The 13834-nt window shown below is 54.9% G+C and overlaps 1 protein-coding gene across 2 annotated transcripts; it reads right to left on the bottom strand.

The window, feature by feature from the left end:
• Nucleotides 1–333: 333 nt before the first annotated feature.
• TAL1 (TAL bHLH transcription factor 1, erythroid differentiation factor) lies at nt 334–10128 on the bottom strand. 2 transcript variants are annotated; one of them, XM_082483544.1, is made up of 5 exons: nt 10039–10123; nt 8486–8635; nt 6697–7125; nt 5791–5882; nt 334–1355 (listed from the first exon to the last, which is right to left on the bottom strand). In XM_082483544.1, coding segments are annotated over exons 2-5 (942 nt in total). In that variant the 5' UTR covers nt 8488–8635; nt 10039–10123; the 3' UTR covers nt 334–936. The 2 variants fall into 2 exon arrangements, with proteins under 2 accessions (XP_082339670.1, XP_082339669.1); XM_082483543.1 differs by lacking the exon at nt 8486–8635 and having other exon boundaries at nt 10039–10128.
• Between the last annotated feature and the right edge of the window lie 3706 nt (nt 10129–13834).

A 13834-nucleotide genomic window follows, 5' to 3' on the forward strand; every position in this document is an offset into this window, starting at 1 on the left:
AATTTCTGCCCCCCCCCCCTCCCCCCCCTTACCAATTCTGAACTTCATCTTCCTTGAGAGAAGCTCTGGCCCTACAGAAATCACTGGGAAAACTCTAGGAGAACACAACAGGCTCGGAGCTCACCTGCTGAGCGTTAAAACAGGGACTGGGAGGGTGACAGAAAACACCTATGTACCTTTTTGTTCAGTGGATACTGCATGACAGCGTTAAACAGAAGCAATCCCACGTCATAAATACAACAACCCCAAACGAGCCAAAGTTAGGCAGAAGGGAAAGGAAGAAAGGGGGGGAAAAAAAAAAAAGGGAAAGAAAAAAAAAAGAGAAAAAGAAAAAAGTCTTAATCCTTTTAATAGTTCTTTTGCTGAGGGTATTTTTTCACCTCTTTAAAAAGATACAGTCAATAGCTCTCAGACAACAGGAACATGTGGCCCCAGCTCCTGCTCGGACCACTTGTATATGCCACAGGCTGGAGAAATGCTGCAGCGCTGGCAGGTTTCAGCAGTCTCCAGTGCCACGTGGAGCTGGAAAGCGTCAGTGGCCTCCACCAGCAGTGAAAGAGGAGCTTCATGTCTCAACCAGGCGACTGTTTAAAAAGCAACAGTCGTCAGAACGGTCTGAAAACCCTCTAAATGCTGGAGAGGTGCTGGCCGCATCTCCCGCCTCTCCGCAGAGTCACATCATGAGCAGTATGTACAATGAAGATGACTTCAAGGCTTTTCTTCTTTGTACGATCACGTACCTAAATGCCGAACGTCCATCTGGTTTGGTCATGTCCTCAGCCAACGCGCCGGCCGCTCCATCCCAGGCTGGGGAGAACGGGGAGCCCGAGCCCCCATGGAAAGACAGAGTCACAAATCCCACGGGCACAAATTCCAGCATCCGTACGCTTGGGTTTCGCCTCCCCCTCGGCGCTTCGGGAGCGATGCGGAAGGTCATCACCGCTGCGCGTTGCCTTCTACGGGGAGAATGGCATGGTGGAGGCTCCGCGTGTGCTTCGAATCTAGTGTTTCGTGCTCTTCCGTGAAGCTGTCCGGGCTCGCCGCTCCGTCTAAAGAACTTCCACAGCTAGAGTTAGGAGACAACATGTCCTGCAGGAGGTCTTCCTGGACTATCCCAGAGTCTTTGTTCACTTTGCCCCTTTGGTTTCCTTCTTCCTCCTGGTCGTTGAGCAGCTTGGCCAGGAAGTTGATGTATTTCATCGCCAGGCGCAAAATCTCGTTCTTGCTCAGTTTTTTGTCAGGAGGGTGGGTGGGGATGAGCTTGCGAAGCTCTGCAAAGGCGCCGTTGACGTTCTGCTGCCTCCACCTCTCCCGGCTATTGGTAAAAATGCGACGAACCACTTTGGTGTGAGGACCTGCAATTGCAACCATGCAGAATTAGGAGCTGGGCGTAACAGGTCATTTATTACTTTGCTGGGTAGGTCAGCGTTTCCCAAATTAACCGATTTATTTTAGTGAGATCAGCAAGGCAGCGAAACAGGAGTTCCCAGCTAACCGGAAGCTAACTTGATGAACTGAGGTAGCCGTAATTTCTGTTCAATCCAGTGGAAGGGAAAAATGGAATTGTGTCTTTTCAGGTGTCTCCCAAAATGCCCAGATTTACCTCTCCAAGGAGGAAGGCTTAGGCCGTGACACGTGTGCAGAAGGCTGCTATAAAAATACCCTAAAAATAGGGTGTCTCAGCAACAAAGGTCCTATTAGGTCCTAAAAGGTTAGGTTGCAAGATGGTTTTATTTTCTATCCCAAAAGTGTCATAAGGACATACCATTGGGACAGGAGGAAATGAGCTTGAGCAGGGGCTTTGACAACTCTAAGATCCAGAGATCTTCCCTGATGCAGGCGGGATCCAGACTTGGCAAAAACCATAGGATCGCCACCAGCCCTCTGGGTGGTTTGTATGAAATGAGGTGGCGGGATTCACCCCGTGGCAGTGAGGACAGGTAGCAATGCGACCCACAGAGTGAAAGCAGTGTCCTTGCTGGAAGGATGACCACGGGTGGAGGATGAAGCAGTTTCCCAGCTGACCCAAGGACTGCCTGCTCTCTCTGCGCATCATGGCAAAAACTCCCCATCTGACAGTAACGGGAGAAGGGACTCTAAATTGCTAGAGGTGTCCGTTTGGCTCAGTTACATATAAACTCCAGTTAGATCCCTGTAATTTTACAGCCCTATTCCTGATGGGGCATGTTACATAGGATGGAGGCACAAAACGCACCAGTTCTCCTTTCAGATCATCGGGGTAACTCCTGCTGGCACAAGTGAGACATTATCTTGGCACGAGGAGAGACCCAAAAGCTTGTCTACCCACGAGTACTGTGCTACAGGAGTAGCAACACTATAAATCAGGACTGCATGTCCTTGGGTCCACGGAAACCAGTTCATGTTAGAAGACACTACCACAAGATGCTTTTATTATCACATCCTTTCCATCCTCACCTCCAGGAGACACCAACAGTGGAAGGACACAGCAATCTTGTGAAACTCTGGGACAATGTCCATGGCCGAAACCCCCATAGGATGGGAAGCATCACATACAGTGAAAATCATCACAAAGTATGAAGCAAAGACTTGCAGGCAACACATCCGTGAGCTGTATGCCAAAGGACAGGCTGTGGATATTCCCGTCCGCACTATCTGTCCCCTGTAGCCTCACTCTGAGACACTTTCCTAACTACTCCCTCCTGGTGGGAGCAAATCCCTGGCTGTGTTGAGCAGTTTAAGCCATAGCTCTGCCATCACCCAGTGAAACCAGCATCCTGAGGGGGCATCTAAACATCATTATTCTTATATAGCAAAACTCTAGGCTGCTTTGACTGTGGCAGAGCAGCTGTGATTCTGGAGGCATCCTAGTCAGGCTGCACCTTGACAGATCCCACCTTGCACAACACAAGGAGAGGAATCCCACGTTCCAGCTGATTAAACACCATCACACTTTCCTCCCTTCAGGGGAAACTGAGCCCCTTCGGTCCAGCACGTCACACGCAATAGCCCCCACCACAGAGTTTGCGTGGGGACACACTCCCAAGCCGGATTAAAGCTACCAGCTTCTCCAACGTGCGAGCATCCATACAACTCCTCGTGGCACGCTCAGGAGCGGGAAGTCCCCCAAAATCACAAAAAGCCCCTGGGATAAGCTGGGGGATGTCGGAATGAGAAACTCATCTCCAACCTCTAAGATCCCCTTCTGATGCTTTAATAAAGCAAATTTTCCAATCCCAGACAGCAAGTAAATTCCCTTCCCTATGAATTAATGTGCAAGAGCTCATGGAAAGGGAAGGTTTCTTGTCCCTGATATGCACAGCCCACTGTGCCATGGGGTGGTGGGGACTAACAGGACCTCAACAACACTGGGCTGCCCAGCACTGCTAATAAGGCAGTGGCAGAATGTGCTGCAACCTGCTACAACAATACAACGGTTTCAACGTTTAAATGCTCTTTCCAGAGCAAACAAAGCCACCAGCCTTGAAACTAGGAGGAGATGGAGCTTAAAATCTTTTTACTCCCTTAAGGGTAGGAGGGAAAAAAAAAAAAAACAAACCAAACCAAAACAAAAGCAATAAACAAAACACTGAGATGCTATTTATTTTCTAAAAATCTCAAGAGAATTCCATCCTTCACAGGCTTCAAACACACATCTCTATTCACTGAAAGTTGCCAACTAAGAGGCATCTATTCCTAAAATCTTGAAACCAGAAACAAGACCTGTTCATCTTCACCCGGGGGCACCCAAATCAAGCTCCACTATATAACACAAAGTCTGACACCAGTCAGATTTCTGATTCCTGCATCAACCGAATTAAACATATCTTTTAGAAAGAGATCAGGTTTTGGCCAAAACATGTCAAGCGATGGAGAAATTTAAAATGCCCCATAGCTGTGTTATGACAGAAGAAATTTATTTCTCATAAAGAAACTTGCCTCATAACTAATTCAAGCAGTCGGCTGAGAATTTTTGCCTGGATTTTGTTCCAATTGATTGACTGATGCTTTTTTTTTTTTAAATTCTAATTAGAGGTCTGAGGAAAACTAGCAAAACGACGAGCTTCCAAAGTTACAGAATATCATTGCAGATGCTTTTTTTACATTTTTATCTCCATTTATATCTATTTTTTAAGAAGATATTCAGTGCACCATAGTTTCCCAAAAATGGACAAAGAAATAGTTGCAAAAAAACACCACTCGCTTCCTTGTGAAAGAAACCAAACACCAAGTGCTCAGCGCGACCCTCCTGCCTTTCTGCACCTCCCGAGGGCTGAGGACCCACAGGAGTGATGCTCAGAGCGACGAGCAAAGCGCAGCAGACAGCCCAGATGCCTCAGCATGGGATGCTCGCCCCTATGAATTGCTCCTGTTTAGACAGCATCCTCTGGTACCTATCCCCCCCCCCCCAAAAAAAAAAAAAAAATTTTGAGCCTAATTGTGGAAATTCACCTGAGCCAGAACCTTCAGGATTGGACCCAACGTATACACCTGCATTAAAGCACATATCCAAAAACGTAGTACAACCAAATAGCTCTGTAATCCTTAATACCTAATTTAACAGCAAGTCAAAAGATTTAGTCAGACGCCGTGATTTGATGGACTTTCAACCACAGCCGCTAAGCCTCCCAGCTGAAACCCGGACAAAAAGACCTTCTGGTGCCGGGGGCTGAGGCGACCCCTGTCCCACGGGGCTGCGGTCTGAAGGGACCCTGAAGACGGAGGGGAGAGAAGGGCTGATAAACGCAGATAATGCCCCGAGCCCCTCATTTCGTACCGTATTATTTTAGAGCGATGCGGATTACGATTTGATCAGATTTTAGCTCAGCCGGGTGGAAGGGAAGGGAAGCGAGCTATGAAAGAAGGAAAATTAATTGTCTGGCGATTGAAATACGGCGTTTACAATTGCTAAAGAGAAAACGCATTTCAACGGATCTCGTCTGTACGGGCTGTTAACTGCAGATAAAGGCGGCAGCCACATCGTCCTCGCAGACACCCTTTTGCGTGGGCAGCGCCGCCTCCCGCAGCCCACGCCGGCTGCCGGGGAGCGGGCAGCGGGATCCCGCCCTGCCTTCTCCCTCCCTCCCTCCCTGCCTGCTTTCCCTCGATACCATCCTGCCGGTCCCGCAGGCATCTCCGCGCCTGGCATCTCCTCTCGGACGCCGGACTGTCACCCTCCCCGCCTGCTCCCAGGCGCCGCCGCAAGAACCGGCGCGGGGTATTTCTCCACGGCAGACTTTGGGTGCGGATATCTACCGAATCAAGGTGCGGAGAAGGTGGCAAAGGGACCGGCCACGATGCCATTGCGACCCTGCGGACCTTAGTATATAGCTCTTCTCTTCTAGGCGGTTTGAAGGCGGGTGGGATCTCTCCTCTCTCCGCCCGAGGCTGCGGTCTCTGCCTCCAAGCCTGTCCCCTGACTCGAAAGGGTTTGCAAACACAGCGTGTCACTGCGGTGGCCCTGACCCAGCCCTCCGCACTTCAACAAGGACTTCAATTTAGCGCCTTCCTTCGGATTTAATCTCTAAGCAATTTGCAAGAAACAGGGATGTAATTAACCATACGCTGAACCGCTTTGCTGCGTGAAAGCGAATCCACCGAGCAGTCTGCCGGTCATTAGTCGGGACAGAGACCCTCACCGGGGGGAGGTACCCCGCCACCGCAGGCGTCCTAATTTGCCCTTTACGATTTAGGGCTTTAATCCCTGCGGGTGGCACCGTGCAGCAACTTGCCCCTTTCAGCAGATGGGGACACCCCCCCTCCCAAAAAAAAAAAAAAAGAGAGCCAGCGCAGGGGGCGAAACGCTCTCACCGTCGGTGATCTCCATCTCGTAGGGAGAGGGTCTCCTCTTCACCCGGTTGCTGCCGTACATGGAGAAGGAGTCCGGTTCGCCGAAAAACCCGCTGCAAACGAAACGGCAGAGTGGCCGTGAGGACACACCGGAATCCTCCCGGCACGACACGGCCCCCGCGGGGGATGGGGGGATTGGGGACCTCCCGGCGCCGGTAAGAAGGCGAGCAGCTCCGTGACCTCGGAGGGAACTCACGGCTCACGAAGCACAGCACGACACGACACGCGGCCGCCCGGGGGACACGCACGGAGGGACCAGGGGGGATGCGGGCGGCGTGGGGCAGCCGCGGTGGCGGCTCCCGAGCAAAGCCCACTCCCCTTCCCCGCGGTTTTCTGCCCCCGAGCCGGGCCGGGTCCGGTCCGCACCGCAGCATCCCCCCGGAGAGGGCAGCGGGGGGTTCCGTCCCCGCACTTGCGGGCCGCGCTCTGCCACAGCGTTTTCTGTCCCTTGCGGGGATAGAAGGGGACATCGGAGGACAGAGCGAGCCCGGGGAGCTCCGCGGGTCTAACCCAGCTCTATCCCAGTGCCGCGTTTACTGACGGACCCTTTGCTCTGCCCGGGGCATTTCTACCGTTAACATTTTTTTTCCTTTTTTTTTTTTTCTTTTTCTAGGAACGACAGTTTTTCGTTTCGGGTTTTTTTGGTTTTTTTTTTTTTCCTCCCCCTTTCTTCCTTTGCAAAGTTGCATGCAAAACCCGCGATGACTAAGCCCCGAGCCCCGTGCAGAGGAAGGGCTGATGATGATGATGCCACTCTCCCTTCTCTCCCTCCCTCCCTCCCTCCCTCCCCGGCACCGAGCCCCGCAGCCGAGCGGGGGTCCCCTCGGGGATCCCGACCGGGGATGATGGGGTGGGGGACACACCAACCTGTTGATGGTGGCCAGCGGCTGGCCCAGGTTGTAGAGCATGGCCCTGCCGGGGGGCTGCAACGGGAGGGCGGGGGGGCTCAGCTGCACCATGCGGGCCTCGCAGGCGGCCTCGGCGGCGCGGCACGGCTCGGCGCCCGGTGCTCTCTGCATCGCCTCCCCCGCCGCCTCCCGGCTTTTTATGTCCAGGGAACCCCCCCGCCGCACCAGCTCGATGACGGGCACGGGGGCGGCGGGGGGCCCGGGGGAGGGCCGGCCCGCCTCCTTGGACGCCCCGTTGAGCAGCAGCTGGGGGTCGGACGGCGCCTCCATGCCCCCGCGGCTGCTCTCCGGCTCGCTCGTGGTCTCCGTTTCCGAGTCGTGCCGCCGGGGGGGGCGGGCATCGCGGGGGTCACTGGGGGGCGGCGGGGCGGGAGGCCTGTCCATCGTCCTGCGGAGAGAAACAGCGGTGAGGGGCGGCCCTGGTTTGGCGGGGGGGGGGAGGGGGGAGTACACCGCCCCGGGCACCGCCCCGACGGGGGGGAACACTTCGGGACTTGGGCTTCGCCGGCGAGAAAGGGGGGGGGAACGACGACAGGGAAGGCACTAATCACCCCAAATCAATTAAAATTTGCCGGTGGGACGGGCCCCGGCACCTCTGCCAGAGGGACAAGGGGTCCGCGGGGCCACCCCGCCGAACCGTGCGGCGCTGTGACGTCACGGAGCGCCCCGGCCCCCCGACGTGACGTCACGGAGCCCCGCGGAAGGCTGCGGCGCTCCGACGTCGCGCAGCGCCCCGGTTCCGCACGACGCGCCGCGCAGAGGGCGGCCGGGCCGAAACCCCCCCCCCCGCACCCCCTCCGGCTCCGCAGCCGCGCCCGGAGCCCCGCGGTGATTTACGCGGCGAGAGGCGGAGGTCCGACCCCATCAGGGCGGCTGATGCAGCCAGAGGCGCTCGGGCAGCACCGGGCGCGCCGCGGCGGCTGTGCGTTAAATTCCGGTCGGGAGAAGCCTCAGCACTCCGCCCTACCACCCCCACCCCCCCCATTTGGGGGAATTTCTCCCCGTTTTGGGGGCCCCGGCGGTGTTTGCCGCCCCGCGGAGCCCGCCCCATCGCGGCCCGGCCTGCCGTCAGCGGCCTCAGCCCCACGGGCGACCGCCTCTCCTCCCATCTTTATTTTTTTTTTTTTTTAATTATTATTTTTAAAACAGCGAAATATACCTGAAGCCACTTTTTGGGGAAAGAGGGGGTTAAAGCAGCCCGTAACGGCGTCAATCCCCCCGCGCATTCGCTACCGCAGGAAGGAGGAAGGGGCCCGGCAGCTCTCCATCCGCGGCCGCACATTGTCGCCCCCCCCTTCCCTTCTCCCACAGAACGAATACTGTCGCGACATGGCACCTCGTGCCGAGGACAGGCAGCGATACCGCTATTATTGCCATGCTGTTTCTCCCACTCCCCCCCTCGTTCGTTTGGTTTTGGGTTTTATTTTTTTTCACCCCCTCTATAAATAAGGGGCTTCGCAGAGCAAAGAGCTGCCACACACCGTTCTCCTCCCCATCATCTCGCTCCTTTACCGTGGGTATTTTATTTTTTACTCGTTTCTGTTGGGCTGAATTGCGAGAGAAAACCCATTTAAATTTTTTTTTCGGCCATATCTCACCATCTCTCTTGGGGGGAAAAAAAAAAAAGCAAAACCAACCACCCAACAAACCACCCGACCTAAAGCACAAATTCTCTGCCTTCCCTCCAGCCCTGTAGAAAGAAAAATCTAATTGCCTATTCCGATATTGTATAGGAAGAGATTACTCACATGTGTCATATTTAAGTAGGGACACCGCAAGTCTCTCCTGTTTCAACAAAAGCGCTCTCAGTGTCAGGCTGAATTTACTCCTCCCACCTCAAGGTACTTACGACTTTACAGAGAGGAAGGACACCCGCATCGGGATAAAACTGCTAAATCCTGGGAGGAAGAGAAGGGGGGGCGGGGGGGGGAGAAAAAGAGGAGAGGGTGGATCTCATGGGCCCGGATCGCAGGAGATCGGTGGAGAGAGGGGTGCAGGGGAGAGGGAAGGAGGGGACGGCACCCCTGGGCAGCTCCTGTTATAGGGGACAGCCGGTCACCCCCGGCTGTCGTGTGTGCCCCCCCCCGGTCCCGTCCCCGCCGCGCACGCACACGGGGCCACGGCCTGGCGTGGAAAACGTAAATAGATAAAAAAAGGAGAAAAAAAAAAAGAAAAGAAAAAAATAGCCCTATATTTGGGGAGCATTGGGCGGTATTTTGGACATGTTGCAAGCCCGGTCTCCCCGGGAGGAAATCCCAGACGGGGCCGGAGACGGAGTTGTTTTTCTCCCGATGGTCTCACGAATAGTAGCGGCGGCGGCGTTTCCCCCTCCACGCCCCGGTTGGAAAATTTCATTCCTAAAGGGATGAATTTAATTCCTAAAGGAGCCGGTTACCGGCAGCGCTGCCGCCCGAGGTGCCGCGCCGGCCGGGGCCGTGCCACCGGCGGGTGAGCCCGCTCCCCGCCGCCGATCAACAGGAAGGGGAGGACGGTTCTCCCCCCCCACCCTCCCCCCGCCGCTAAAGAAATCACGAAAAATAAGGTTTTTCCCTTCGTAAAAAAACGAAATAATCCCGATGGCGTGTCCTCCCGCATTCGTTAAAAACGAAATACACGAAACCGCAAAAATACCCGCAGCATTTTGCCTCCTTTTGGGGGTGATTTCGTTTAGAAAAAATAAACGGGGGGGGGGGGGGGGGGGGGGGAGAAGGAATTAATTCCCTGCCCGCTGATTTCTGCTCCGTAAAATCCTTTTGTTTTCCAGCCGCGGATCGGCAGGAAATTTCCAGCCCAGAAACGCACCTCTCCCCGCCGGTCCTTTGTAGGGAAATTACCCCAAAGCAGAGGGGCGGGAGCGGTATATGGGGGGAGCACCCCCCCCCGGAACAAGCGAACAGGCCCTGGCCGTCGGCCGGGCCGGGTCCCGGTCCCCCCCCCCCCCGGGAGAGGCTGGGGAAGCCGGGCCCGGCGGGCGCTCCCCCCCGCCGCCGGGTACCCCCCCGGCTCCCCGATGTTCCACCACGGGGGTCCCGGGGTGGGGGGCAGCGCACCCCACATTTTCAAAGGGGAGAGCGTGTTCTCTTCCCCACCCACCCCGCATCAAAGAAGAAGAAGAAGAAAAAAAAAAGATTTAAACCCAACCGCGGAAAAGACTTGGTTAGGTTTTTTTTACCCCCTCGCTTGTCATTAACAGGGGGCAGAAGCCCCCCAAGCACCCCTCGCTCCTCTCCTCCTCCCCCCCACGAATCCCTCCCTAAAACCCGCACCCACCCGCTGCAGGGCCGGATTCCTCTCTACTCACCATTTGCTTTTCATTGGGAAAAGTGAGTGGAGCCATTTTGTGGCCTACGCATCGCGGCTATATTTGTAGTAAGTGTTGGGTGGCTTCAGCTGGGGAGGCTCTAATTCCACATCACGTCCAGTTTCCTATTTAGTATGGAGAGCGGAACACTACTGCAATGTGGCCGAGAGAGATAAAACCCCAGCAGTGGCCCGCCTGCCCTGATAAGCTTCTAAACCCATTATTTATGAAATGATTCATTATTATTTGGCAATTTTATCGAAGGAAAGCGGAAAATTATTGCAGGGATATGCATAGGAATAACTCCGGAATGCATGCCTTCTAGCTTTTTATGTGTGTGTGCTTAGATGCTCTTAAAAAGACACTGAGAGGGAAAAAAAAAAAAAAAAAGAGTAATAAAAAATTGCACTGTGCCTGCCCGCATCTGAATAGCAATTCTTTATTTTAGTCCTCTTGGAGGTTATTATGCCCCTGCTTTATTATTATTATTATTTTTATTAAATATGGAACACCTACTCCGTTCTTAATTAAATTTAATGAGACAAAATATATTGTTGGAGATGTTCAGAGAGAGGGAAGGGGTGTGGGCTGCTTTGGGACAAGAGGAGGTAAATAAAGCGCACCAAGAGCAGATGTTTTGGAGAGAAGTGGCCCCATCCCCAGCCTCCCCCCCCCCCCCCCCCCCCCCCCGCTGTGTATTTTCGCTGAAGGGCTAAACTGGGGCGAGTTCCCTGTCGCATCTCCCGTGCTGGGGCGGGGGGAGGCTGAGCATCCCTGGCTGGTCGGGGGAATGCTGCGGGGCGGGCAGCGAAGAGGGTATCCCTTGCCCTTGGGAAATTTGGGATGGGAAGGAGGGGAGAGCCCGGGGCCAGGGCCGAGCCTGGAGCAGAGGAGCCTGGGGAAGGGGACAAAGGGCCCTTGGCCGCCCCAGAGCAGTGCGGGGCAACCAGCGGGGCTCGGGGGGCCGGGACCCACTGCGCGCCCCTTCGGGGGCTGTGGCTCAGACCGGCGGCGGCGGACTCCGGGCCCGGGGGGGACAGACGGGGGACACCCACGGCCTTCGCCAAAGCCGCCGTGCAAACGGAGCGGCTGCTGCGGGACGGGGAGTCCGGCGGGTGCGGGGGTCGGGTGCTCTACGCGACGGGACGGCTCTGAACCCCATCCCCGCACGGCCGGAGGGTCCCGGCAGAGGAAGCGGGGGGAGAGGCAGAGAGGGCTGGAGGGGTCCTGGGTCCGTTCCCCCGCACACCCCCGGGTAAAACCGTCGTAGAGGCAGCGGCGGGGAGCGGTTTTTCGGTAGCTCGAGGGATCGATCTACCCGGGCAGCCGAAAATCAACGAAATCTCTACCGGAGCGGGGCGGGGAGGAGGGGAGCGGGGCTGAACCCCTCCCAGGACCCCCCCCGGTCCTTGTTACGGGGTTGGGGTGAGGATGCGGCCCCCGGCCCTGCGCGGAGCCCGGAGTGCGGGGGAGAAGCCGCGGCCCCGTCCGTCGGCGGGGCGATGCGGAACGGGCCCCGCACCTGCCGTGTGGCGGGGGCGGCGGGGCCGGGGGTGCGGGGACCGCTATTGTGTGCCCCCCCTCCCTCCCTCCCCGCCACCTGCACGCCCTCCTGCAGGGGGAAATGCCGGAGCTGTTATTCTTCCTTTCACTCCTTCCCCTCAACCTCCCGCTCTGGACGCGGCCGTGGGAGAGGTTTCCACGAACCCTCCCCGGTCCCATCCCCCCCCCCAACTCCGGTCCCCCCGGGGGCGGCTGGGGTCGGGTCCCCGGTGGGCAGGAGCCCGCACGATGTCGGCAGCGTGCGTGGGGTTGGTGGGGCAGGGACGGTCACGACACGCTGGAGAGTCCGCCGTGCCTCCCGCCAGGAAACACGACCATTTTCAAGCCGGCTCCTCTAACCAACAGGAAGCGTTAAAGATAGAACAGCCGGGGCTGGGTGGGGGAGATTAGGAAGCCGAGCATCTTCTGCGCACCCAGAGTCGCTGCCGAGCCATTCCCACTGCTCTGCCACGGGTGGGCTGCCCGGTCCGGCCGAGCAAGCGAAGGCTCACCCCCTTTCCACGAAGAGGTAGAGAGCCCTACGGTCGGGAGCACCAAAATTATACAGAATGAAGAGGGCAGTGATGCTCTGAGCAGGCCCGAGACCTTTCGAGCGAGCACTATATCTTCCTTTAATTATAACAAAGGATAGCTGGAAAGAACAGAAGCAAAGAAGAAACCCCCAATAATAAAGCCTTAAACCGTGCTGCCCCTCCACGCGTGTCACTGCCCAACGGAGCCAGCCCTTGAGTTGGGTCCCCGTCGCTCAGGGTTAACAGAGCCGGACCTGGCTCTCCCTGCATTTTTGACTCCAAGCTGCAGTAGTAGATGCTTTGGGAAAAAAAGCTGGGCATCTTGAAATTACTCAGCTCTACAGGATGAAAGGAAAAGCCATTTTAGGGAAGCGGGGTTTTTTGTTGTTGTTTTGGTCAAGCAAATTAATGTTTCGTTCTCTCAGGGGTTGCTGTCCAGGATTATATGATTTGTGTGACTTAATATAACACCACACCCTTGTCCCGGGCTGTGTGCAAGTGGTTTGGCTTTTGTCTTCAAATTGTTTCTAGCCCTCGAGCATTTGAAGAAAGTCTTTAAAATATTAACCAATACAACTGTCATCTTCCTGTGTTTCCAGACATTTTACAATAGGAAACAAAGAACAAAACCTTACAACAATAGCTCAGAGGTATGAATTGCCTCATTCATCTCACTGGAATGTTCAAAAACATTAACTATTTTTTGACTGATTCAGCAGAAAACGTGCTGCCAGATAATAAGCTTGTGCCTGATCCAGAAGAGATTCAGGGCCCGAGAAAGGTTTTATTTTTCAGCACAGCAAAGCAGCACCTTTCCTGAAAGGAAGCAAATATTGTTGTTGATGGAAGAGGCTGTGTGAGAGGAGAGAAATTCTGACACGGCTTGAAGGGAGCTGCTGCCGTCCCCTCTCTGTACAGGCTCTGAAATAGCAAATGGCTTATTTCACCCCTATTTCTTAATCCACAAAGGGCCACAAGGGCAGTAGCTATTGGAAAAGGCTCTTGTGTCACTGTAATAAATTAATTAGCAATTAGCACCCACTCAAACGTACCATGAACTAACAGTGCAGCCCTTTGGATTTGAACGGGAAGAGCCTGGGACTTCAGCATGGGGTGTTTTAATCTCCAATTTAACGCTCTCGGAGCAGGAAAGACAAGGTCAGCACCACAGTGCTGTTGAGACAACACCGTCATTAAAGTTTGTTCAAACTCCCGTTAAAGCATGTTGATGCGCTACGGCCAGTGCGAAAACAGATGGCTGGATCGTCATTCTGCACTGTCCTCCCATCAGGGATGGTGGGAATGGGAATGAACTGACGCTTCCAGTGCTGGCCTCTCATTTCCAAGACCAAGAGGTCAGGACAGAGGCACTGTCACAGCACAGCCGCGCTCGCTGCACCCTGTCCTTATCCATACTGCCCAAAGGCGGGCAGAGCTGTCGCAGCCAGCGCTGGGCACCCGGGGTTTCCACCACCAGGGGGTTACTGTGGCACTGACAACATTATCCACCACAAAAATACCTACTGCACCAAAAAAATGACCAAAAGTCAAAGTCGTAACAGAAATGGAACCCTTAGTAAATAACTGAATTCCTCAGTTTGTGGAATATTATCATTGCAGGGTAATGGAAAAGGGCTCTTTCATTAATGGACTGTAGTGCTTCAGCACAGAGTATTTGTATGTTTATACAGAACAAAGTAGAAATCAATTATTTTTGCTTA

This window comes from Vanellus vanellus, assembly GCF_965231255.1.
Source record: "Vanellus vanellus genome assembly, chromosome: 5".
Lineage (NCBI taxonomy): Eukaryota > Metazoa > Chordata > Aves > Charadriiformes > Charadriidae > Vanellus > Vanellus vanellus.